Source organism: Larus michahellis, chromosome 16, assembly GCF_964199755.1.
Source record: "Larus michahellis chromosome 16, bLarMic1.1, whole genome shotgun sequence".
Taxonomy (NCBI): domain Eukaryota; kingdom Metazoa; phylum Chordata; class Aves; order Charadriiformes; family Laridae; genus Larus; species Larus michahellis.
The window spans coordinates 9,888,385-9,915,738 of NC_133911.1; the positions used below are offsets into that span (position 1 = coordinate 9,888,385).

General features: G+C 49.5%; 1 protein-coding gene across 5 annotated transcripts in view; it reads left to right on the top strand.

The window, feature by feature from the left end:
• Positions 1–27,354, top strand: part of CAMTA1 (calmodulin binding transcription activator 1) — a 296,378-nt gene that overhangs the window by 232,328 nt on the left and 36,696 nt on the right. For all 5 annotated transcript variants that reach the window (XM_074560717.1, XM_074560719.1, XM_074560718.1 and 2 more), the window contains 5 exons: positions 4,044–4,197; positions 14,357–14,497; positions 16,804–18,659; positions 21,703–21,829; positions 22,590–22,724. In XM_074560717.1, coding sequence (XP_074416818.1) covers positions 4,044–4,197; positions 14,357–14,497; positions 16,804–18,659; positions 21,703–21,829; positions 22,590–22,724 — 2,413 coding nt within the window. The remainder of the gene's footprint in view (positions 1–4,043; positions 4,198–14,356; positions 14,498–16,803; positions 18,660–21,702; positions 21,830–22,589; positions 22,725–27,354) is intronic.

Genomic DNA, 27,354 nt, shown 5'->3' on the forward strand with positions numbered 1-27,354 from the left:
TTTTCAGCCTTTTGGATGGTTTGAGGGGTACAGAGTAAACCTCGTGAGTGAACAGCTCTCAGAAAAGGAAAAATTCTTCTATCATTTCAGGGGTGGGAGCGGGGGGACACAGGAGCCGTCCTGCCTCCCACTGCCACGCTTCTCTGCTCCTTCTGCCCTTTGGCTTCGTGGTTTAGCCATGAGGTCTGGTAAAAGGCTGGTTTCACCTTCCGTGTTTTCAATAACGCATAGTACTTTGTAAGTTGGACACAGCGGCAATCACACGGGTATCAGCGACGGCCGGGGCGACGGGGTGCGCAGCAGAGCAGAGCTGGTGGCTGTATTTGGGGGTAATTTCCTTACGGGGTGGCTGGGATTAAATTCACCGATGCTCATCGTCCCTGAGGATGATTTATTTCCTTTTATCCTTCCAGCAGGGAGCACAAATGCAAAACTTTCAGCTAAAATATCTTCAGCTGTGGTCGTCAGTGGTTTGGAAGCCCCGGCCAGGGAGATTTAGCCTTGAGCTGATTCCATTGCTGAGCAGCTGAAGAGCAGCTGAAAGCTGGACAGGAATGGCTTTCGATTTTTGTTTTGTTTTGTTTTTTTTTAAAAAAAGGACAGAACAAAAAGAGCATGCTTTGGGATGGGGGCAGCAGGAAGGGAGAGGTTTTTTGTGATTCTTCTGCCCTGCCTGAGGAGGGAGACCTCCCCTCGCGCGGGGGCTGGCTCTGGGCAGCGGAGGAAGCAGGAGGCGGTTGCTGCAATGGGGAAGGTTTCCCTGCAGGTACCGGCCCGTCCGTCAGCCCTTCGCGGGCTGCCCTGCTCCGCTCCGCGTCCTGCCCTCCCCGCCGGCAGAGCTGCGGAGACGGAGCAGCCCAGCTCGTTTCAGCTTTGTGTGTCTGCTGATGGGAAAAATATAAACATGGAGTGGGCTGGTGGAACAAACAATAGCTGATTTACTTGGTTAATTTAAGTAGCGCGTAGTGGGTAGCGCAGGGAGGCTGCACCGCAGCTCCAGCAGTCACGCTGGGAGGGAGGTCTGCGGCGCCATTATGTGCTATTATTACTTTCTGGATAATGTATACACTTTCACTATCACATAGTTTTTCTCCTTCATTTTTCATGAGAACTGGCACTAGATTAATGGTTGAGCCATGGAAGAAACGTAACGCCGTGCCAGTCTGATTTATTGACCACTTAGTGCTGATGAAGCTGCAAACAAGAGTCAGACAGATGTTGCAGCTGCATTTTTCTTTATCAAAACTAACAGCTTTTTGTGGTTTTTTTTATCCACTTCTTACACCGTTCCCCGCTTACCCGCAGCACCAGGGATGCTGGAGCAAACCCCTCCACCGCCCTTTAAGGAGGTTCCCCGCAGAGGGGCCGGGGTGTCCCCGGCGCAGGGTCCCGAGGAGCCGTGCCCGGGTCAGGGACAGACGGCAGCAACTTCCTCTGGGATTTCAAGTTTTCCAAAACATACACATTCTCCTAATTTGTGTCAAAACATTTCATTTTACTAGGTAGATTGGCATTCATGAGACTTGACAATTTGAGGTCAACTTTTAGATGTAGACGTAAGGAACAACCCTGTTGGTTCTGTGTTTATTTTATATGCTTTTATATATAAAAAGCATAAATTCCGGTGCCAGCCCACCGCTGAGGTCCGCTTGCTTCTGCTGCAATGAAGCCAGGAAGCCCCGTCGTCCTGACTTGGCTGGTGACAAACAGACGCTATCAGGCTGTGAAAAAATACAGTTTATCTGAAACGAAGGGAGAAGCATCTGCAGAGCTGCCGAGTCGCCCGGCACTGCCATGGCAGCGTGTCCTTGCTCTCCTCTGAAACTTCTCTGACAGCAAGAGGTGTCTTTAACGCAAAATCTCTGAAGCATATTACTTTTTATTACTTCATCATCTAAATCACTAATTACATTAAGTTAGCTGATGGAGACTATTTGGGTGTATAGGTAATCATTTGTACTATCTGAATCTTTTCTGAATTATGCATGAGCACCGTAATGTTTCAGCCCTCCCCTTGGTCTCCTCCCGGTCCCGAGCGGCTCAGTCTGCTCCCACTGGAAGTGTCTCAGCCGCCCCATTCCTTCCCCGGGAGCCCCGGCTGTCACCACTGCCACCGTTAAAGGCTGAAACAGGAAGGCTGGAAGGAAAAAGTGGCTCCGTTTTGTGACCTGAGGATTTGCGCTGTGATGTGGAAGGAGAGGGTACGGCGTTCCAATGTGCCCTCCTTTGGCTGTCTCTCACCTGGGGCAGACGTGCCCTGTGAAACGGGAGGTTTTGAATGTGTAAAAATTGAACGTGAAAGGCCAATTGTTTGTTTCCAGGAGAATCTCGGGAATAGAAGAGCCGGCGGTTTTCTTTGCTTTAGCGCTTTCCAAAACTGCTCCGAAATGAGATGTTAGCAGTTCCTTACTAGGTTTCCTTGCCTCTTCCCTGGGCGATGCAACTCTTCTTAACACAGGCTGCAAGAATTTGATACTGGAATCTAGCAGAATCTTCAATGAAAATCCCTTGCTTGGAGTTTTCATCAATAGAGGGGAAAAAATGCAAGTTTATCCCTGTGGGTCCTCCTAACTGAGAGAGAGCTTCTCCTCCAGGCAGAGGGAGGCGTCTGGTCCCCGGAGCCCTGCTGGGTACCGGCGTGCGAGGGATGCGGCGGGGGGGCAGGCTCCCTGGGCTTCTGTGCTGGCCATGCCGCCATGCGTGGTCGCCACGTGGAGGGGTGGCCTTTCGGCTGCCAGCACCACGTTGTCGAGCCTCAGGGAGTGGGGGAATGTGACCGGCTGCCCCCTCATTTTGGGGAGGTGCAGGATGCCCCGGGGTGCAGGAGGGGGTGCAGGGTCGGCCCCGCGCCCGGCAGCGTTGGGCAGTGCCCTGGGCTGGCTCCAGCCGCTGCCCGTCACGCCGCCCATCGCCTCCGTGCTGTGTTTGGCCCCTCAGCAGTCGTCTCCCACCGGCCTTCCCTTGGTGCGGGTGTCCACGTGCCGCTCCCGCTCTCGGCAGGCTTCGTAAGCGAGTGCTCCCATAAGCACAACCTTTGCAAAGAATGATGGCTTCTGTTCCCTCTCCCACTCAGAACAGGGCTCTAACAGCATTAATGAAACATTAGAGTTTTAATTACGCCATTATCCTATTTATTTTTATAAATAATTCCAAAGCAGTCATTAAAGTTGGTGAACTTCGGAGAAAATGACTTAAGGGAGAGAAATCGGCTTCTCAATCTTGTTATTATGTATTGTACAACCTCCCTGGGATGCTGTTGGGAAACTGGCGGGGTTGTTTGTGTTGCTGCTGTTGAGATGGCTCGTTCGCCCGCCCGGCTCCCCACCCCAGCGCCTGCCTCGGAACGGCGCATCAGCACGGAGCCACAGCCCCCCGTGGCCCCCGAGAGGTGCCGGGGAGAGGGGAGCGTGGCGCAGCCCCGCCGCAGCTCCCCAGAGGACACCGGCTGCGCTTCGCTGTCTTCATCGCAGAGCTGCAAGATCTTCCAAAGGCAAGAAATTTTGGGCTTGTCTGAAAGGAGCCTGTCGGTGGGGCGCTCTGTAGTACTGTTTGTGAGCCTCCCTGGCCCTTCCCTCCCTCTTTCTGCCGCCGTACAGAAAGCGTGGCTCTTAGTGATGTTCTCCGGTGAATTTCCATATACTTGAAATAGCCCAGTGTGGACTAGAACTGATGGAAAGCATTGGATCAAACAGACCGCAGGTCCCTTAACCCAAAGCAGATTGCCTGGTGTTTGCTGCGAGCGGTGTTGGCAGGACTCTTGCCCGTTCCGGGCGTTGCGTGGGCTGGAGAAGGTTGGCCTGGGCACGCGGGAGCAGGAGAGGTGGAAGCACAGGGCCCCCGGGGCGGGGGAACCTGCGCGCTCTTGTGCCTTGTCTTTTGGCACCTCTTCTAAGGAGCAGCTCTGGTCTCGGGGAAACCTGGCACACGCTGGCATCTAATTATGACGCTTTCTGTCATAGCTTTAATGAGGAAGGTAAACACAGAGACCCCTGAGCGGAGGGAAGAGGCCTAACGACGTAACCTTTGCTGTGCTCTCCCCGCAGAACCCAGACATCGTCTTGGTGCACTACCTGAACGTCCCTGCCATCGAGGACTGCGGGAAACCGTGCGGCCCCATCCTGTGCTCCATCAACACCGACAAGAAGGAATGGGCAAAGTGGACAAAAGAGGAACTCATCGGGCAGCTCAAACCGATGTGTGAGTATCTGGAGGCTTTTTGCTCTTTTTCTTTACAAAGGGTTGATCTAGATAACGATGTCTCTCACTGCCACCAACCTTCCCTGCAAAGGAGTCATTTGTCACTGTCAAAATCAACTTACGTCTGCATGCTCTTTCTCTTTCCACTGTCCAACACTGCTGGGATGCATAGTGTGGGACCTGCCCAGGCTGTCTCCAGAAAGGTCATATCCCTGCAAAGGTCCCCTCCGCGTGCTGGGAAAAAAAAATGCACCTGTGGTCTTGCGTTTTCACGCACCATTTGTTGGCACCTACTGGGTCGCAGAGACCCTCGGCAGTTTCGGCAGGGAGGTCTCCCCGGGGGCACTCCATGTTTGTGAGGTTCAGCGTCAGGTGGGAATGGGTTGCTGTCGTTCACGGGTGGGCTCCGTGGAGCAGGATGTTCCAGGGTGGGTATCCCTTGCTGCTGTCCCGAGCTCTGCAGTCTGCAGAGAAGGCTGCTGAGGTGCGCGGAGCCATCGGGAAGTTTGCTCTGCAAACAGGCAGCTCTGTGGCGTTCTCTGCACCCGCCCTGGAGTGTATTTTCTTTCACACCACAGTTATACTGTACGTCTTCCTCTGGAGACTATGTCCCCATATGCACACAAACGTCTTTCTGCAGTGAAAGAAAGATGAGGCATAACGTGGGTCTGTAAGCGAGAGAAAATTAACTGCGGGAGCCACAATACCAAACCTAGGTGCTCACGTCTGAGTCAACAAATACCAGGTCTGCTTTCCCCCCTCACCCCTGCCCCCAGGGGGATGCTGGTGTCATGCCCAGCTTTCCATAATTGGAGGTCACAGCCATGAAGTACATTCTGATGTCTCTGCACCATCAGTGGGCGATCGGCCTCGCGCCGACCGCAGCATCGCTAATCTGAGTTTGCCCCGCTCCTTTGTTGCATCCCGAGCTCTGCAGACCCCTGTGTTCCTTTCCCACACGAAGTTGGAGGGCAGAAGAGAGAAAATGACGCATTTGCTAAACTAAATATTGCCCCCGGGACCAATAACCTTAGACAGAAATCCAAGATGTTGAAGGGGTAGCTGAGACTGGACAAGTACCTTAACATTAAACAGGAGAGGAAGTGGCAGCCTGTTAAAAAAGCTGCAGTGCATCAAGAAAATTATGTGAAAACTACAACAAACTCGCCGTAAATTTAATAACACTTGGCTCTTTTATGTCTCAGGAGGGAAGAGTGAGATTCTGCACAATTATTCAGAGTATATATGCATGCACACGTCTCTGTTTATGGGTACATATCCTGGGAAACGCATCCTTGGAAGTGTAGCTAAAATAAAAGCTTTAGATTCTGATCAGACCTAGAAGACAGAGGACACGGATAACCGTGTTCAGGGAACACAGAGGGGCACTGCTCGCCAAGAAGCCATCAGATTTGGTTCCAGTATTGGGTGTGCCATGAAATTCTGGAGCCAAGCGCATTAGTTTCATCACATTTTTGCATTAATCACATTCTTTCACAGGCTTCACAGTTTGATTGCCTGATGTTTCCAAATTTCTCTGCCCTAAAGCAGGTTTGTCAATGACTTAATCCAAGCGTTGTGTCGCTGGTGAAGTGACAGCCTCACCCTTCTACCTGTTCCATGTTGTGGTTCATCTAGGTTTATTCCTCTGGTCTTGGAAGCTGTGTGAGGCTTTTGTTGATTCTTTTGTTCTCATAAGAATTTCACGTTTAAGACAAGTTAGTGATGATACAGCCAGGGTGTGCGTGGAGGTCCGAGGCCAAATGCTGTACCGGCAGGAAGGGTTTCGCATCCTGTTTCAGACCATTGGTGTCGTGCAGAATTAGGAGGAGAAGCGGATTCTAGTTCTGCCTTGGGGGAAAATGCCTCCCCCTGGTCAGAGGCTCGTGACGGCGTCCAGTTCTTGCCTCGCTGAGAACAAGTGCTGTTCCTTCAAGCCCTACTCAGCCTAGACCGGAGTCAGCTACTAAAGCTGTTGACCTCTGTCAGGTATTACAGCTTTTATATCAGAGTGTAGCATAGCAGAGAGTCAGCGGAGTGGCAGCCGGAGGCTGGGAGCGTGTTCTCTTGGCCATGTGTGCCTGGAGGACTAAAAGTGATGTGGCAGATGGCTGGCAGGGAGAGAGGCATCGGTCTGAGAGTTCCGAGCCAGGCAAATACATCAAACCGTTTTTCCTGAAATGCAGAGACACCCCGACTGGGATGAGCAGGGCGTTTGCTCACATTTCTCGCATCCATAATTCACTTGTCTCCCTCTTCCTTCCCCGCAGCATCACCCCAAAGTCAGTCCAGGCTTCAGCAGGCCCCGGGACAGGCACAAGCGCCGGGCACCCGAGAGCGGGGCGGTGCGCGGGGGTCTGGGCTGCTGCGGGGTGGCTCCTCCTGTCCTGGTCTCGGAGGAGACCTCTGCGATCCCAAGGCTCCTTGATGGGCTTTTGAGGTGGTTGTTCCTGATGCTGTGACTGCTGGCGTTGGTGGTTATGGGTGAAAAAATACCTTTCCAGGGTGGCCGTACAGCTCTGAGAGCTTTATGGAAACGCCATTAGCTCGTTCTAACAGAACTGGTCTGTGAACTAATTAAGGGACTGAAATTAACCCATCTGAACATCTATGAAAGGTAAATACTCACTGCAGATGCTCTGAGGATTTGGGGGTTTTTCAACATCTCCAACTGAGTTGAGACCATAAATAATTAATTAATCAATCACCCTGACTTCAGTCTTCACGGCTTTGCATTTTTGGTTTAGTTCTGATGCATGTGTTACCTGCCTTCATGCTGGGACATCCGTGACCACCTCGTTGTCCTGTCTGGACTGTCACCATTGGCTGGTCAGACCGCAGCCCTTGGGACTGAAGCAGACAAGCCCGGAAGGGCTGGATACGCCGTTCATGGCCCCAGCAGGGTGACTCTTACCTCCTTCCAGGCTAGGAGATGGGGCACCTTGTCTTCACGCTGTAAGTGCTGTTGGGGAGCACAGGGAGGGCTGTGAAGCCCCCACTGAACACCCTGCTTCGGTGGCAGAGCTGGGGTGATCTGACTGTCGGCAGCATCCTGACGGGTTATCCGAACCAAAAGGGTCGTCATGCGCGTTGCTGCTGCGCGGATGCAACCTTCTGGGACATTATGCAAAATGAACAGCGATAATAGATGAAAATTCTGCAGGAATGTTGTCTGAGACACCTGTAAGTCATTTCAGGATGTCTGGTGTGAAGAATGGGCCTCAATTTGGCATTGCTTACAGTTCCCCCCCCCCTCTTGTGCCCCGTTATAGTCTTGCTTTGAGATTTCTCTGAACAGATTAGCAGATGTCCTTAGAGGCATCTGGTGGTAAAAGCAAAATGCAGTGGCAGAATCCAGCACAGCAGAATTCTGTATATAAACTCCATATGATCAGCAAATTGTGGGCCAGCTCATGTTGGGGGTTTCTCCAAATCATCCCCTTTTGGCTTTCTCATCCCTCAGTTGGCAAAGTATGAGTTACAGGCTCACAGCTGGTGCTACGTTGCAATCCTTGTTTCAGGTCCACTATAATTAAGAGCTATCTTTCTTTTGGAAAAAAGCTTTTTTCATTCCTCTGCTGCTTGGAAACTGATTGCTCCTGCTCCTGCCGCCCGCGCGCAGACGCAGCCGGGGAAAGTGGAGCTTTCGCGTGGCACCCGCCAGACCCAATACCTTTGGGCAGCCCTTGCCTCTCCCCGGGGTCACCAGTTCTCTCTCTTCTTTCTGTGCGAATTAAATGCTCTGGGGCTCTTGGAGGTGACCTGAAACTGCAGCCCTGTGCGGTGACAACCGGAGGGGGTATTACATGCTTGTAGCCCAGAATGAAGTTTAAATAGCAGTAATGGGCATTAATGCAATTCGAAGAATTGAGTTGTTGGATATTTTTATCTTGACTTAAATTTATATTCAATTTCAATAATTGTGTTTAAGGTTTTCTTTTATATTTAATCTTAAAAGATCAGTTGGACAAAAATGCTATGTGGGATGATTTTTGCCATTCCCCAAAGGGTTTGTCAGAGATACAAAGTGACCCTCAGTGGAAACCAAAGCTTGCCAGCTTAATTCCAACTGACCTCCATGTAAAAAGTGACTTAGATTCTTAAAAGAGTTTGGTTTTAGTAATGCAGATGTCCACTTTTGCTGGAATAGTATTTACGTTACTAAAATTGGCTGTGGTTTTTTATTAAGAAGAGAATACAATAGTAGGTTCTTACGTCCCACTGGCCACGGGGACTTTGAGTACCTCTGTTCGCATGAGCTGCATGGCCAGGATTAGCCGCCTGCTCCATTTCTCATCTTCTCACCCAAATGTGTCCCTTACCCCTTCCGTTACTGCAATGCACTGCTCTAAACGTGGATCATGTGCGGGAGCTGCACCTTTCCGCTCCCTCTTAGATCCGCAGCGGCCTTTGTCCCCAGAGGAGCTTGTTCCCGTGTCTCTCCTTAGGAAACGTGGTTTCACTCAAGGGTGAGTTCTGCCTCTTGTAGGAAGTTCCACTTTGCCAAAACAACAAAATTAGGAGGCGTTTTTCGCCTGGTGCTTTGGGCAGTCTTTCAACTGCATTTGGAGATACCACAGTGAAATAATCCCACCCGCTGAAATGGAGTGCTGGTAGTAACGAACCAGACTGTTGGCAGTAATAGGCATTAACTTGAGGAAAGGTAAACCAAATAGTTTGCCGTCCCCCTAGAAGCTGGATCTTAAGCCGGGTGCAGGAATCACGGAACCTCTCTGCGGATGCCATGGGCACCCCAGCCTTGGCTTTCTGCTCCTCCGGAGTGTTTCGTCTGCCCTCAGCATTCCGCCGTAGGAACTGTCGGACTCGGTGCAAGAGCATCTGCTAAGGTGGCGTCCTCTTGCCCTGGCGCTTCCACCGGGATGTTTAATAACAACGATGATAATTGTCCGTCTGTGCGGGGTGGCCTCCGACCGCCAGCGGGACCGCGGGGCACGGCGGGGGCCGGCCGGGCGGCGCCGCGGGAGGGGCCGGGAGCCCGGCGGAAGAGCCGGGGGCGCTGGAAGAATTTTCTCCCCAAAACCGCCCAGCAAGAAAATTTAAAGAAAAAAAAAATGTGTAATCCTACTACTACTATCATTAAACGCGGATCCCCCGTGCGCGCGCGCCCCCGCCGCTCCCGCCCGTTCCTTATCCGCTGGCGCCACCTGGCGGCGCGGGCGGGCGCCGCAGCCCCGGGCGGAGGGAGCGGGGCCGGGGGCCGCTGCCGGGGCCGAGCCCCGCGAACTGGCCAGGCCGAGCTCGGCCGGGACCAGCCGTAACCGCTCCATGCGCGGCCCCAGGAATCGGGGCCCGCGGCAGCAGCTTTGTCCCCACGGAGCGGGTCAGAGGCAGGAACCGGCGGCGCCGTGGGCTTTTGCTGCCGGCGGGCCCCGTGTAGGCTCAGGAGAAGGGCTGCGGCTCTGCCTTCCCTGTGCCAGCAGCCCTGAGCTTCGGGTGGCTGCAAGTGAAAACGGCTTGAGGTGTAAATAGGAGTCGCACAAGTCTCACTCCCAGCAGCTCCAGAAGAGTCGCACCCCCCTGAGGGCAGCTGAGCCTCACGCGCTTCCCGCTTGCTGTGGAGCCTCCGGCTGCGCCTGAGCAAACCGTCAAGGAAAGGTCTCATTTTGGAGGAAAGAGTTCTGCTTGAAGAACGGACAAGAGTGAAATGTCTCTACGAGTTCTTACAAAGGTATTAAAGTTCAGGAAGTGTCACAAAGGTACAGCAAATGTGCAGGGTGATCTTCCCCGCCTGTATCACCAGTGGCGAGGCTCCAGAAATCTGTCCTTCGTAACCAATAACGAGCGGACGTGGAGGGCTGGAGAATCAGAGCTGAATCGTGTGTGGGTGTCTGGATACGAATGGATCAATCTAATGAAAATCTCCTCCAGCCAAACTGAGAAATCAGAGCAAGGCCTTTACTTCTGTCAACACCAACGTGGTGAAAATTGAAGGGACGAGGCTGCCATTTCCAATTGACCATTGCCATGGAAACAGCCTCCCAGTGTCCACAGTTGGTGGGGTTGATGTAGGACACAAGGCCGGGCTTTTGGTCTCATCCAGGCACTGGGACAAAGGACCCGCTCGCGCTACGGTGAGCGCTTGCAGGATTTTCAGAGTGTTTTGTGTCGGTCAGGAGCAGACGAGGGCAGGACTCTGTCAGGAAGGTTTGCGGCGAGCCATCCAAGATACATCGAGAGGGAGATACAAACAGAAGCCTGACCTTGAGTATTCTAAATATTCCAGTGCTGTCAGCCTGTCCAACTTACCTGTTTCATGTGCGGGATGTCATTGTTGTTATTCAAAAAACAAAAGACGGGCCCTTACCTGTCAAAACGGGGCAAGGTAGGGCGTAGGGAATGGCTTTACTGTGTGGTGTGCATATACGTATACGTGTAAGCTGTGTTGAACCTATGGGATACAGAAGCGCGAGAGCTTTGGAGTAGAGACAGGAAGTGTAAAATGAACATCTAAGCATTCGAAAGGATGAAATGGTCAGATTTAAATGTGGGGAAGGTATTTTAGTGACAAGTTTTGCTTGTAGGGTGGAGGAAACCACAGAGAGGGAAGTGGTTGGGGTTTTAGCCGTTGAGGGTGTTCGGTCTAGAGACAGGGCAGGCTTGAGGCGATGGGAGGAGGAGGGTACCTGAGGACCGAAGGGCTGCAGACCGGGTAATTACTGCAGAGCGGGTAATTGCAGAGGACGGAGTACTGGCAGCAGCAGCAGGAGGCAGAAATAGCCAGGGTGTTGTGAGAAACCTGGACAATCGTATTTTCCTGTGCGTGAGTTTCCTTTGGCTTCTAAGCTGCTTTGCTGGAAATCTAGATCATTTTTCTTCCCTTTGCTGTTGACGGTCAGACAAAGTCCCGACGGCGCTAATGAACGGAGAGCTGCTGGGCCAATGCTGGAAAGGTCATTTTTATTGTCTTTTCTTCCCAAGGGAAGAAAGAGAAGAAAGCTGTGAGCCTGTTCTCACAAAGAGGGGTGGGAGGCACTTCTGCTGGGAGCAGCACCAGCACTCTGAATTGTGGATCTTCGTCCGTCCCCACTCCTCTCCTCCCAGCACCCAGCGAAATACCAGTAACTGGGTGCCTCAGTGCTGCAGGCGCTGTGCGGAGGCTGCGTGGCAAGGGATATGTTGCTGCTGTAGAGCAGCAGCTTTTAGACCCATCCGTGATATCACTGGAAAGGGAAGTGCTGCAGCAGTTCACAGCTTTCATTTTAAATTATAAGGAAGTGCAGGAGGAGTCTGAACAGAAACCCGATTAAAATACTTCCCGGAATTTTTGTTGAGCTTCAATCCTTTTATCCTTTTTTTGTGTTCCTACATTACAACTGTATTTAATCAAGCATAGTTCTACAGCGGTTTCACTTTTTGAACCACTAAGAAACAGGAAGAGCATGTGTGTATGCTTTTTATTAACCTTCCTTTCATAATGCACTTTCTTCCCTATAAAAATCTCCTTTCCTGCTGATTCATTATGTGTCAGGAAGCCAAGCGTGACATGTTAAAAGCTATTTTGATAGTATTTGGTATTCAGTGCTAACAACTCACCAGCTCACAGGAGTTTTTCTTTAAAAAGGGGAGGGAGAAAATCTGCATTTTGGATGTGCCAATATAGTGGGTAATTTGCATTAAGCATCCAGACATTATTTCTTTGCAATCTGTCACCCTTCGCTGGCTTTTTATTTTAAAACCTTCATAACATACAGGGAGCGTAAGCACTAAACAAAGTCACACCGCGTGGACAGAAGCTGGAGCCGGAGCCATCAGGATCAGCTGGAGCGAGGATAGAGAAGGACCTTTCCGCAGCAGCAATAGATCCACGATGGGGCTTTGTTATACTGGGAGGGCCTGGAAATGGTAGGCGTGCTACTATAGGTGTCCAGCTATAAAGCCGTCCGATATGTCTTAGCTTCCAGCTCACAGCTTGATTCAGACGTAAGAACCATCATCGTGAATACACCAGCCACGAGACGTGATTCACTTCCCAGACTTGCCCCCTATAATACGCTGCTCATGGCAGGATTTAGCAGCAGTGGGGAGCAAACCCTGCCAATCTGCTGAAAAATAGGCTTTCTGTGTCTAGCAACACGTGTCTGAGCTCACTTCTTTAGCAAAGCATTTCTAAAGTAACCGGAAAGAACTTCAGGCAAAGTTTGAATAATGACAGTTCAGTAACTTTATATAGTATAGCCGAAAGTATTCCAAATACGTTACTGCATTTTAATCTCTCTGTCAATGTATTTTTTGCAAAACTGCTATTTGAACAACTTATTAGGCATAATGTCACATGTGACAGAATAATGTATCTAGAATAATAAAATGAATGTGAGCGGAGGTACTGAAGTGGTAAGCATATATACACTTAAACTTAGACGTAATAACAGATACTGCGTGTTAAGAGGAAATTCAAAATTGTGAACGTACTAGAAAGCAAAATCAGTTGGGTACAATAACAATAAATGTAGTTGTCAAGCAAGCATAGAGGGACTCATTACTAAACTAACTGCAGCACTTTAAATAGTGATATGAGGAAGAATACTTGTAAACCTTATTTACAGTATTTCTGCAAGTTATTGGGCCTGGCCAATAAAAATACGGATTCTGTACTATAAAACTAGACCAAGATGAGATGCTGTTAGGCAAAGTAACATCAGTGGGTGATGAGGCAACACAGCAACAGGTGACAAAAAAAGCCATAGAACTGCTTCACAGAGCAGATCCAGAAGCTCTGTTCCACCGGCTGCTTACGGCGTACCAAATAATCAGCATCAAAGAGGACAACAGGAGGTGCACGCGATATCCTGCCTCTCTGACGATGGTCATTAGCCGTCATAAATGTGCCCTCCTTTGCTTCTGATCTTCTCGCACGAAGCAGCTTTCAGCTCCTGGCTCCAGAGTCTGCAGGTGCTTCCAGCTGCACTGCGGAGCTCAGCCCGACGTGCTGCTGCCGGCATTTCACAGCCTCGCAGCGAGGACCTTCACCACCTGGGGATCTGTGTATTTAGAGCTTAATCCTACAAAACCAAAGTCCGTGGGACTTTTAACTTGGATTCGGTGTGTTCTGGTGAAGGGTTTTTAGAATACAACGTGCAAGGAAGGTGCTTTGCTGGAGTGTGACAGAGACGCTCCTGACCAGAAGCAGCGCTTCAGGCCTGAGCTGCCAGGGATGGGGATGTCTTGGAAATGATGTTGCCACCAACCAGCACTTTCCAAAAACTGCAAGTGAGCTCTAGTGCACACAAAGGATAAATAAATAATATGCACATATAAATTGCTCAGAGAGACATTAAAGGAGACAGAAGATGCTTTGAGTCACTAATTACGGAGAAAATATTTTATAAATGCTATTTCCATTGTAAGTCAGGTTGAGTATATCACTATTATGTGGAAATCTGCATCTAAAAAATCCTGAGAGCGTGCCTTTATTCAAATTTATATGCGTGCAGTTTAGCATTCTTATTTAAATAGCCAACGGGCCAAAAGAGCCCCCAGGAAAAGGGACCTTCAGTTTGCAACATGTTCTGCCATGTCACCTTCCCGTCCGTTTTCCTAAGTTCCTAAAAAGTTGTCGAGGTCTGAGGAGGAGCTCACGCAGTGTCTGTTAGTGACTCCCAAAAAATAAGTCAGTCTTCGCTTTCGCCAACCAGGATCTCACAACAAAGACCTGGCAAAAGGTTTGTATTTGCTATTATACTGGCGTTTTGTTGGCTGCTGATTTTATTGTAAAACTAACTTTGTTTTCACATTAGACAGAAAAAGAATCTAAAATGCTCCTTGGAATTTTACTGTTTTACTTCCATGAAACACAAGTAGTTTTCAGGTTTTTAATGAAGGTTACGTGCACTATACAGATAGTCCTTGCAATTTTTCAGCTTAGAGAGACACCATTAACAGCAAACTGAAATAGAGAAAGATATTCTACTGAGGTTTTTCTTCCTCTGCATGTACCTAATCCAGGAATCGTATTTGGAAGCCTATAGATATCAGGGAGAATAGTAAACCAATAACCGTTACTGTCGCACTTTATAGGTCTCCTTCAGTTCCGAGAACAAGCTGCAGGAGTGGGTTTCTGCTCTTCTTTTGGAGTGGCTTTTGATGGTTTCTGGCCTGTCGTGGAAGTTTCTGACAGGAAGTTTTACTGTTCTCTTCGCAGTTCATGGCATCAAGTGGACATGCAGCAATGGAAACAGCAGTTCAGGGTTCTCGGTGGAACAGCTCGTGCAGCAGATCCTCGACAGCCACCAGACCAAACCGCAGCCCCGGACACACAACTGTCTCTGCACTGGTACCTTGGGTGAGTCCCTCGGCAGGGCACAGAACGAGCGCAGCTCGGTCCAGACTCGGGGTAGGGCTTGCGGTACTGAAGTGCTGGAATTCAGAGGTGACAGAAGAAGTCTTGAGCATTAAAAGATGCAGCTGGAACTGCTGGAAAAAATGTCAACGCTTTGTAACGTGCAAGTTCTAATGAATGCTCTCTATACATGACCTGCTCAAAAAGGCATATTCTTTTCTACATGCCCAAATTTTGTTAATGAAGCCTCAAAATTTGACGTTCTTCTAACTTCATGCTCTGAACTCCTTGCCCCACAGCCCATTTTGCTGAAGAAAAGGTGCTCAGGTGGTTAATTACAAGGTATCACTGGGCTAAGAGAGGCTTTACTTAGGTATTGTGAAAATATGAGAGATTTCTTTCCTGTAAAAGAATAGGGCTTTGTTTTGAGTGAGACTACGACAGCAAGAAACAGCATCCTTAGTATTCTCAATTTATCTAGAGAGTGGGAAGCCAAGTGATTCACTCTTCCAAGTCATCTGCTTTATAGCCCCCCTTCCTAGTATACTTTGGTCAGGTAAAATACGTGACACATTAATTAGTCTTTAGTGAAATTTATAGAGGAAAGCTGTCAGTGCTTCAAAGGGTTTCTTTTTTCTTTTTTGGGGGGGCAGTTGCATTATACAATCCAGATTTTAAGTAAGAATGATGACCTCTGAAATACCTGAGTTTGGATTAAAATTCAACCCTTAAGGCTCAGCATTTGATCCAGGCTTGCAGATCTGAACACGAATCCTTTTATTCTTCCCTTTGATGTTTTGTCTTGTGCTAAGTCTACTGCATGCTTTTTAACATAACAGTATCGCTTTGTTTTGTGAGGGCTCTCACATTGACACATACGTCCCCAATTCCTTACTGTCACCCGCAGAGACGGCAGTGTGAAAGCCTCTCCCTTGTTCCTGCTCATCTCTGTGCCTGGGAGAATAGAGAGATTTAATATTGCGTTTAGTCTCAAAAGCACCGTCCTGAACTACTTTAAGCGACCTGATTCAAATCTTGAGCACATAATAGAGAGGTTCCCCTTCAAGGGCAAGGAACAAAAGATTTAGCAAATTGCAGCGGCTACACAGAGGCTTTATGTTACCCAGAAGATGGCATTTATAATTGTAGCTATTAGCTATAAGGAGGAGGTTTCTTTCCCCCTTTAGTCATTATGCGGTACCATAATTAATGTTCTTACCTCATTCTAGGAAAAATGAATCAATTAAGGAAAGAAACATCAAAAATTCATGGGCTGTTCTTTCAACAACAAAAGCAGTCCCTGCACCAGAGTTTGTGGCTAAGGTGCCTTTGCAGACAGAATTTACTTCATCCTACCTGATTTCCAAGCTGCCAGGAACTCAGGTGATGTTCATCGTCTGTCGGCCAGCAAAGGCACCGGCTGGCTGAACTCCGTGGAGGGTTGTCTTCTGGTGACCTTTGCTTGAGCGTTCTTCAGCTGCCCCGATACTAATCCTGCGCTCTGCGTGCGACCTCTCAAAGTACAAAATGTTTATCTGTGAGCGTATGAGCGGCTTAGAACAAGAGAAACACATCACCATCCTTATGGGAGGGAAAGCTTTCTTTGTGCAGGCTAATGTAGTACTTTAATAATTTGATTAGCAGCTGTAATAGGCACAATGATGACAAGAGGAGAAGGGTTGCAATCTAGATGGCAGGGTGATGCTGGGGACAGGAGCATGATATGGCATCTGTCACCTCCAGATTACCCGTCAGCATCCAGCCCACGAGAGCGGTTGTCAAAAGACCCGACGTCAGCCAGCGTGAAGAGCCGGGCATCTGTGTTGTGGGGGGCTGAGGTCTCCTCCGTGGTGCAGAAGAAGCAGGGCCTGCAAGGCAGAAACCCACGGCTGACAGCAACAGCCCTCGCTTTGCAGACTTTGCACTGAGACCAGCCATGTTTAAATAACTCCAAAACTTGTCATAGATGCCGATTCCTCTCCTCCTAACGTGTTGTCTGGTGGCGGGGGGGGAGGGGGTAGGTGCTACACGGGGTGAGATGAAGGGTGCACAGGTGCCTGTTTTGTGGCTGCTGTCATTGCACGCGATGGATCTAGGCATTAAATGGAAAGAGAGCTGTAAATCTGGCACTTGCAAGAAGTTAATTTTATTTCCAAGGTCTCTCTTGCTCGTCCATACGTGTGCTCGCGCTCTCTCACACGCACACAAGTGCGTAAGCACAGCTCTCTCTTGGTACAGCCATGAGAGACGTAGCTAGCATCCTCTTAATTTTGCATTTACTGAATGGCAAATGTTGTTTTCTGGCACAGGGGCAGGAAGCAGTGTGCATCACAAGTGTAACAGTGCCAAACATCGCATCATATCACCAAAGGTCGAACCAAGGACAGGTGGGTACAGCGCTCATTCAGAGGTACAAAATAACGATGTCTCTGAAGGCAAGAACGAGCACAGCCATGGCAAGGCCTCCAGCCGAGAGAAGAGGAACGGCAAAGTGGCAAAACCGGTGTTGCTCCATCAAAACAGCACTGAGGTTTCTTCCACCAACCAGGTGGAGGTCCCCGACACGACCCAGAATTCTCCCGTGTCCATCAGCAGTGGATTAAATAGCGACCCGGATATGGCGGATAGCCCAGCCGTCACTGGTGTGTCCAGTATGGCGGTAGCTTCAGTTATGGGAAGCTTGTCACAAAGTGCCACCGTATTTATGTCCGAAGTCACCAGTGAAGCTGTGTATACCATGTCACCCACCTCCGGCCCCAATCAACACCTTCTGTCCTCAGATGCAGCTGCACAAGGACTGGTACTTGCTGTGAGTTCAGATGGACACAAATTTGCTTTTCCAACAACCGGCAGTTCAGAGAGCTTGTCGATGCTACCCAGCACTGTCTCCGAGGAACTTGTGCTCTCCACAACTTTAGATGGAAACAGAAAAATTCCAGAAACCACCATGAATTTTGACCCAGACTGTTTTCTTAACAATCCCAAGCAAGGGCAGACTTATGGTGGAGGAGGAATGAAAAGTGACAGCATCAGTACCAACATAAGGCAGTCACCCACAACAGAACGTAGCTTCAACTTCAATACAACCCTTACAAAAGAAATTAAAACTGAGGACACATCTTTCGAACAACAGATGTCCAAAGAAGCATTTTCCTCCACTTCTGCATCTAACACTCTCACCCTCACTACTGGTTCAGGTTTGCTTCCATCTGGAGGAGGTCTGAGCCCAAGTACCACCCTGGAGCAGATGGACTTCAGTGCCATTGACTCCAACAAGGACTATTCTTCCAGCTTCAATCAGACTGTCCAGAGCCCTCACGTTCATCAGACACCTTCCCCCAGCTTCTTTCTGCAGGATGCCAGCAAACCTCTTCCCCTTGAGCAAAACGCTCACAACAATTTGAATGACACAAGTGGCTCATTTGTGAGCACGTTAGGAATCCCCAGTGTGAAAACAGAGTCCTCCTCCCAAACCACTTCCAATTGTAATGGCACAGTGGAAACCAGAATAGAGTCCTCCTCTTCTCTCCAGCTCATGCAGTTCCAAGCAAACTTCCAGGCTATGACTGCAGAAGCTGAAGTTCCCATGGAGACCTCCCAGCAGGCAGAAGGGAACGAAAATCTGCTTAAATCAGGGGATCTTCAGGCCTGCAGCACAGAACACTACTTGCAGCCTGAGGCCAACGGGGGCATCAGGAACGGGAACAATCTCCCTATTCTCCAAGGAAACATGGTACAAGGACTCTATCCTGTGGCCCATCCCAGCTTAAATAACTCCTCCAACATGGAGCTTAACTTGGACCACTTTGACATCTCCTTCAGCAACCAGTTTTCTGATCTAATTAACGATTTCATATCGGTAGAAGGTGGGAGCAATGCTCTCTATGGACACCAGCTGGTGTCAGGGGACAGTGCCGGACTCTCTCAGCCTGAAGACAGTAACAGAGCAACCTACAGCCAGGCTGAAATGTGCATTCCTTGCTGCAGCCCTCAGCAGGCCAACATGCAGCTCAGCAGCACAGAGAACGGGGCCAGCACGATGGCGTACATGCACGTGGCTGAGGTGGTCTCGGCAGCTGCGGCACAAGGCACTTTAGGGTTGCTGCAGCAGAGCGGGCGCTTGTTCATGGTGACAGATTATTCACCAGAATGGTCGTACCCTGAGGTAAGTCCAGGGCTTTCACTCATTGACGTTTACTGCTTTATCTTTCATTGCTTGTTAGTAAGGGCTCCCAAGGACTGTTTTGTTAAAATTTGACAAGGCTTTTAAAATATTTCTCGTAGAAGTCAAAGAATCCAAGGCCATTTGAATGTCTGAGTGTACTTTTAATTAAGCCCTTCATTACCCTGACAGGGCCCTTTCTTCACTTAGGAAGCATCCTAACAGAAATGTTTTGTTTCATTGAAAAGCAAAGTGTTTCCCGCATGATGCCGTCATGGTGCCACCTAGCACAACTGGAGCTGATCCTTAAGTCTGGCTCTGATGTTCTCAGCAGAATAATTCCGGACCTGCATTGCCTTAATGAGTTCAGCATTTGCCTCCATCCCACAGATTAGCCAAAATCAGTCACATGCACCACAAGGTAAAAATGTCAGCAGCACAGACTTTGCTGACGTGAAGGAATGCCAGAGGAAAGAGGCTGTTTTGAGCCAGTAATGGAGAGGCGGGTTGCTTTGAATTAAAAAAAATGGTCCTTTGTGGTTTTGGAAGCCCAGTCTTGGAGCACTATTGTATCTGTTACCTTACGGAGATGTGTAAGTAACTGCTCAGGAAAAGATCTCTCTGTTCCCATTGACTAGCGCTGATTTTCAGTCCTGTGATACCACCCCCAGTAAGTGTACATCTGACACCCCTGGGTGGCGAGTTTGCTAGTGGTTGAGGCAGCAGAAATATGCAATAATAAGCAGATAAGGTGGCTTAATCATCATCTGGACTATCCTGTGACAGCTCCAGGACCATGGTGTTAGAGGAGCAGGTGATGAGATGGTATTCAGTGGTTCTGCAATATGGTACTTGGTGTGAAAACATGTGTGTTCCCTCTGCAGATGGAAAGAAACTGAGGTTGCCAGCGTGCAGGAATGGCCGATGAGCGCTGACGAAAAGCCTCCTTGAGGAGTTTCTGCCCTCCATTTAGTTGCGCTCTCTCCAGACAAGCCCATGGTGGCCAGCAGGGTGGCTGTGCAGGCAGCTGAAGGCACCCCGCTGCTCGTTAGCCTCACCCGCTGTTGGTGACTGGCCCATCTGGGACAGGGGATGCCCAGGGGCCTCACCTCTGCCAGCTGCCAAATACAGAGTCCTCTCTGAGACAAGGTGGTCACTGACCATCGACCACTCACCACCAGCTGGAGTTTACCTCCTCTTGGCCGTGGTGGAATTGGGTCTGAATGCCAGTCTTCTGCTTTTCTGGAGATGACACAAGCTCGAGTGTCAGCGCTGGTCGCCCCTAGTGTTATCTGACTGACTGCTTTACGTGAACAGTAGTGCAATGACGGTCTGTTAGTGACTGAACCCGGTTAGGCTTCGTTTGCAAGAAGCTCGGTATTTTGGGGGCGTTTGGCTATGTTGGGCTACAGACACTGCTTCTGCCGTACCTGTTGTCTGGACAGTTAGCCTGACATTTGTGTGTGTAGAAGGTCCCCAAAATCAAGAAAAAAACCCTAACGGCAAACCTCCAGCCTTTCTGGTGCAAATCTTTCTTTTTTGCTGCTACCATGGAAACCTTTTTTTTTTGTTATCCGTTGCTACACTAATGAATTGTTCGACTCCTGCTGGCAGAGCTTGTTTGGTATCTGTTTTACACAGGCCATGAAGCCAAACCCCTCTGCACGGCCCGGCAGAACGTCTGTCAAACCCAGCTCGGGTCCAGGGTCGCGCTGGCCGCCTGGGGCCCTACCCCGAGGCCGGGCCCTGGTCTGCGGGCAGCTCGGAGCGGCCCCGGCCCTTCGCCGCCGCTGGTGTTCGCTGAGGCCGCCGGAGGGTCAGGCGGGCTCCGGTAGGAGCGCGGCCCCGGGCCCGGCGCTGCCGGCCGGCCGGGGGGCAGCTCCGGCCTCCCGGGCGCTCCCGCCGTCCCCGGCGCTCCTCTGGCGGCCTCCGCCGCGGTGCAGCCGCCTCCCCGGGGCGGGCGGGCCGCGCTGCCGCCGGCGGCCGCCCGAGGGCAGCACGGCCGCGGGGAAGGGCAGGGCCGGGCCGGGCTGGGGCCTGCGGCGGCCCCGACGGGCGCTGCTGTCCCCGAAGAGCGCGCGAGGACCCGGGCCCGCTCCCACGGGCCTGAGCGCGGGTGTCCCCGGACCCCGCGCCGGCAGCAGCGGCCGGGCCCGGCTCGGGGCCGCGCTCTTGGGCAGAGGAGCCCGGCGGTGTCCGGCCAGGGCAGCCGGACCCGCGGCCGAGCGCCGCTCTGCAGACACGGCCCCGCTGCGGGTCACCCGCTGGTGTCACCCTTACTTGCTTAACCCGGTTCCCAGTACCCAGGAAAGGGCAAGTCCTGCGATTGCTGCTTTTAACTGAGATCTTCCGACATCGCAGTCTGTCGGAGCCATGGTCCAGCTCCTGTTGTGGTTCCAGTTGTGGCTTTGGAGGCGATGTCTCACCTTCTGTGTCCTTTCCCTATCAGCAGCCTTCCACCCGCACCGGCAGGGTCGGGGCGGCGATGGCGAGTGTGCGGCGTGCTCGCTGTGACTGACCTGTGGCTCTTTCCAGTGGCAAGGAAACAAGCCTGGTGCCCGTGATGGGGGGCACGAGGAGGCCATGGTGGGCATGAGGAGGCGATGATCTGAAGGGTCCCTAGACAATTCTGTGATTTGATGGCGGGCATGAGGCAGGATGGGGCACCAGGAGCTGCCTGGTGGAGGGGTGTCTGGCGTGCAGCATGGAAGGGGTTTGCCATCACTGATCTCGGAGCTGGTGAGTGACCAGAAGGCAGGCAGTGGTCTGTGGTGAGGGTCCCACTGGCAAAGCACAGGACTTGAGCGTATGGGCAGGAGCGGGGAACAGAGGGAGTGAAGAGAAGCAAAGATGCTCTGCTATGGAATACTGTTTGCGTCCCTCCCACAGTGCTGGAAGACCGGGGCATTGGTGTTGACTGGTGTTAGCTTGGCACTGCCCTTAGCCCTCATGATGCAGTTTGCTGTTCAGCCATCTCAGTGCATGGTCCTCTCTGGGGATGGCTTCTTCTCTAATGTTGTTTTTACCCTGCCTCTTTTCTTCACAGGGAGGAGTAAAAGTCCTAATTACTGGTCCATGGCAGGAAGCCAGCAATAATTACAGCTGTCTGTTTGATCAGATCTCAGTGCCTGCATCTTTAATTCAGCCAGGGGTACTGCGCTGCTACTGCCCAGGTAAGGAACACCTCTCTCCTAGTGGTTTCAGAGCAAGTTCTTAGCCTAATAGTGTCGTGTATATATCTTTACTAAACTCATGGACCCGTTGTGAAAGGTAGTGCATAAACATTGAGAAGCTTTTCCTTTTTCTTTGACCTATTTACCGTGACAAGAGCAATTTAGGATCTTGATACATCACAATGAATATTGTTTAGAAGCTCTGAATTAGCTTTAAAATAATTATATGAAACAGTTCTAAGCATTTCTTTAGTTTTGAAATAGCAGATTAAAGAACAACTGTTATTCAGGGGGTGCACTCACTGCTCTGCTGCCCCTTAATTTGCCTATATGCTGTACTTTGTCCTTGGTACTCACAGGGTGAGAACACCTCCAACCTCCCTGCAGAGATTTTCCATAGTGATGGCCCTCAGTATGTGACTTCAAGTGTATGCAGAATAGCTTTACTTTGTTGCTAGGCCCCAGCTTCCCACTGGAAATGCAGTGAGGCTGGGTAATCTTTAGGAACACATGTGATTCAGCCTCCTGCCAAAATAACCCATTAGATGACTCTTAAGCTTACAACCTTCATGTTTGAAAATACAGATTGGCATTTTGGACTCTTTAGTTGTCTAGTCACAAAAATATTGTCAAACACCCCCTCTGCTCACATTGCATCTGCTCTCAGCCTGCAATTTAGCGCATGGGAGATCAATAGGATAGTACCTAGCCGTGCATTTCTGCGGGGACGTCTCTCTTACCACACGTTCTTTCCTTTTAGCTCATGACACTGGGCTTGTGACTTTGCAAGTTGCCTTCAACAATCAGATCATCTCCAATTCTGTGGTGTTTGAATACAAAGCCAGAGCTCTGCCAACCCTGCCTTCCTCCCAGCATGACTGGCTGTCCTTGGATGGTAAGACCATGTAATACTCTTTAACAAAGCTCACCGGATGGTAGGACTGTGAATGAAAGGAGCAGCTCCTGGTGTGGGGGAGGGATGTAGAGGGGCGAGTTTGTGCTGTGGGGAAGGTCTGTTGCACAATTAATCAAAGACCTCGTGCTGAAATTTCTTATTGGTTCTTTTGATGTGGACAAAATGTGGCTGCATTTGATGGGAAGAAGACAAAGGGATGTTGTCTTTCAATAGAAAGCTGATTGTTTCGACAAAACAGGGACTGCCCAGTACCTAGCAGGAGAGGAGCATCTGCCCTGCAGTTGTCTTCCCTGAGGACTCTGAAACTTGAGCTTGTCTAGAAAAATGTGTATTTACATAAGCAGAAAGTGGGAAGATGGTGAGACAATTTAAGGAATTATGAGACTTTACAGTCAGCCACTGCTGTGATGTCTGCATCCCACTTCGTTATCTAGGAGTCACCAAATGGGGTAGATACAGATTCTGCCAAACACTTGGGAGTCTCAGTGCCAGAGCAGTCTGGGCTGACGGCAAGCCAGGCATGCTTTGGCGCATAACAGCCACAATCAGCCTTTTTAGACTCATAAGAGCATCCCTTGTGCCTTGCAGGGATGAGATGGACACCCTAATAGTGTTAGGTCTTAGCCAAGCAGTTGGCAGAAGAATCCAGAACTGATCAGAACAGATCTCTGGTGCCTAAATGTCACACTGAGGGGTGGGAACACAGGCTCCGTATTTGAATGGCAACTCTGTGCGTGCAAGTTTTAGGTTCAGCTAACCCTATGCCCCCAAAACCGCGTTTTATAAAGGAGCAAGATGAGAAGGATAGCAGGGGAACTGAGGAGCCTGAAACCTCCATTTCCCTTCCTGAGCGCAATTGCTGGAGAGATGCAGCTTCAACTCAGACCAAGGAGACGCAGGGCAAGAGCTGGTTTCTGTGACAGGCTGGGAGAGGGCGGTAATACTGCTTTCATCTTCTTCATCAGGGAGAGCCAGCTGCTGGGGCACTGCATTTTGTGCAATCTGCTTAGCAAAGTCCCAACACTCCTGCTCGGTGACCCATTTGCTAAGTGTCTATTTTCTCTGCTAAATACAGGAGACAAATATGGTAAAGTCAGATCCTTTGTCTTCAGAGATTTCAAACTAATATTAATGTTACAAAGTGTTACACAAAAGAAGTCACAGGAGCAGTTGTTTGCACAGGGCCATACTGAAGGCAAGAGAAATAACGAGCCGTTTGCTCCTCAGTCAATTAACCTCATCCTATTTGGCCTGTTAGCTCCAAACACGGTAACTGTAATACAACACATGCTTTGGGAAATCTGCCGTGGATATTACTTTTGATACCAGTTTAATGCCTTTAAAATATTGCTGTCATTACAAAGATTTGAAGCATGTGTTACTGTGTCATTATTTTATAGCTTTGATGAACATGGCAAATACTTTGAACTGTTAACTGGAGAAATACTGAACAGTTTTAAGCTTAATCCAGGCCAGCTACATGTCAGTGTAGGCAGGTGGTGTTTGAAAGGTTTTTGATGGGCTCCCTCGTTCTGTCTGGGAAGCCCTGACAGGAGAAGCTTTCTTCATTTAAGCGTTCATTAGAAGCTTTCTCCATACCATTAGCAGCTGTGAGCCTAGGGACTAGCCATGTGGGTCGAGTCTGAGCACCCTGACACTGCCGATGAGGGCATCCGCGGTTCGTCTGTGGAACGTGACGCTGCAGGTGAGGAGGAGCCGTTTCTAGCTGGATTCTGGCAGAGCAGCATGTGTACGTGTGCAGGGTCTGAGATGATGCTTTTGGAGACAATTCAGGGGGGAAATAATAAGAAAACAGAATTTCCTTCAAAGTAGCATCAGGCATGATTCCAGTGGCACGGTACCTGTATCTGCAGCTGTTCAAGGTTATCCATTAATATTAGCAGCAGACCAACGAATCCGTCCTGGCTCTCCCCGCCTCCCGCCCCCAGTGCCACGGAACACAGACATTCGGTTTGTCTCCGGTTTCTGACTGTAGCTGCTGTGTTTCTCATGCCACATACAAGAGGGACATTTCAAGGAAGTTGGGGCATCACTGCTTACGATGTAGACACGAGTGGAATAGAGACAAATCACTGTGGTTTTTGCAGGAATAAAGAGAGGTTTGTGACTTGGCTGTAGAGGCATACTTGCAAACAGAAATGGAAATAGCTCTTAAAGAGGAAGTGCACATGCTCGGCATCAAAATTGAGTTTGCCTGACATCTGAGTATTGGAAGAGTCTGCAGGTGTTTTTCATCTGCTACCGAGGCTGCACGTTGCATGTGAAGTACAGCCGATACTGATGTGATGGAGATTGATATTCAGCTGTTAGCAATCTCTCTGGCGTGGCATGCAAAGCGCATAGGTTTTAAAACCCTTGTTTGACAATTCCCTCAGTGCTGGTGAATTTGGAGGAGCTGCAGAAGGTGGCTGTGAGTACTGCCTCTGGTGTTCCTGCAGTTTGTCTGGGAGCTCCTGGTTAGCGGGCAATCTCTCAATTAGAGATTGTTATGATGTGGTGATGGTGGAGGGGAGGGGGACTGCAGCAGTGAACAAACTAGGGCATTGCTAACAGGGAGGGAAAAAAAAAAGTAAAAGGACCGCTGCATTGCAGAGGCCCTTCAGGGAAAACGACTGAATAATTATACTAACCGTGACTTATCAGAAGCCTCTGCCTTGATGCACAGCGCTCCAAAGGGAGCAAATTACACTCTTATTTAAAGGACCAGCAACATCTTCCGTTTGTTCTTAGAGAACAAATGTTAGCTTAGCTAGCTAAGGTATAAGCTAATGTGAGTTGATTCTATCAATAGAATAAATAACCAAATCCCTGTCTTCTCTGTTTACTTTAATTGCCCTGCTTCAACTCCGTGTCCTGCCGCCTGTTAGGTAGTCTTGAGGGAAGGATTTCAAGGAATATTTGTAGTCCCAAAATATTGACTAGAATTTTAAAATTCTTTTTAATTAACTGAATGGAACACTTTGAGTTCCTTTGCACTACGCTGTTAAAACACAGTTAATGATTCCAGCTAGCACGACTGCTGCAAGAGAGGCAGGGTTAACAGTCAGCCATACCCCAGGAACAGCATAGTAAAAGGATAGGCAATTCCCATCTTCCATAGGTTCAGATAAACCGTTGTCTTCCACAAATCTTTTTAAAATAAGGACAAAGACATCCTATATGTGAACTGTATATTTTCAGTTACGTTAAGACAAAAATTAATCCGCCTTCTTTGTTCAGTTCTGCAGATACCTGAAAACCTTTAGCCTGTGTTTTTTTCTTAAGGAGGCGAGTCTTTAGCTGCCTGACCATGCCCAGCTCGCGGCGTAGTGGCTTCCATTTCTCGGCAAGCTCCACTTGAGAACTGTGTAGGTGGTGTATGCCTTTGCAGTAACGGGCTGTGCTACACAGGCTTCAGAAGTGAAAGGGCAGACAGTAGTACCTCAATCATGAAAAGATATGGCGTAAACAAAGCCAATAAATAAAATAGATATGTACATAAAATTGCTGTTCTCGAGTATGGATGGCTCCCAGTTAATGCTAAGGTAGTAAGCACACTGGGAATCACGCCTCTGTAGAAGTTTCCACACTTCAACGAAGAAGCATCTGAAACCAAGCGTGCAAAACCAGAGTTCCACGGTGACCAGCAGGAAAAAGTGAGCACAAACTGTTTTGCACGCTGAGCAGCTCTCAGTGCAGGCTCAGAGCAGAGATGCTGCTGGCTGGGGGACATTGCTGTACCCTCTGCCACAGAGGAATGCCGTGGGAGCCACGCTTGGGCCTGTGCAGCGTCTTGGCCAGATCTGCTTCCACCTGGCTACTGCACTAGCAGAGAGCAGCAGTGGTATGATATATCGTGCTTCCTTCTTTTAAGCAGTTATATCAACTTTTGCTTTAAGTTTTTTTTTTAAAGGCAAATAATTCTTATGATTATTCAGGGACCATGTAAACAGTGCGTGTAGGGCTCCGGCTCTGGGGGAAATACAATGAACAGGAGGGTGTTTTGAGTGAAACAGTGGGAATCGAGTTTCCCAGAGAAAAACATTTCATTACATAATTTCCTGGTTTATAGTAATTGTTCCTGTTGGAAGTAGTGAGCTTGGGACAAGGATAAAATCCCACCTTTTTGAGCACAGAGCAAGTACTGGCCAATGGGATGAGGGAGCAGTACTGCAAATGACTGGAAGTGTTGTGAGACCACATCCCTCCCTGCCTCCCGTTTGTGGGACTGTACCGAGCCAAGCGAAGGAACATGGGGGGGAGTTTGAAGGAGCAGCATGTTGGGTGCCCATCCTCTGAAGGGCTTCATCCTTCTCCAGTGTCTATGCTGCGCTATAAAGCATAGCGCACCTTTTTCCGAACTATGGACAGCCACCCTTGTTATATTCTGAGTTTTCCGTATTTTACCCCACAGATGAATTAGATCTTTTACAAATGACACTCGCTGCTGATGTTCTTGCATATTTTTTTTCTAGTTAATTAGAATCATGGTGTTCTTTAAAAAGAAAGAAAGCCTTTCTTCTTCTCATAAAGGAAGCACTCCCATGTGATCCTGATCCCCCCTGATAAACTTGGCAGCCTCTTCTTTTTTCTCTATAAAACCGATAGT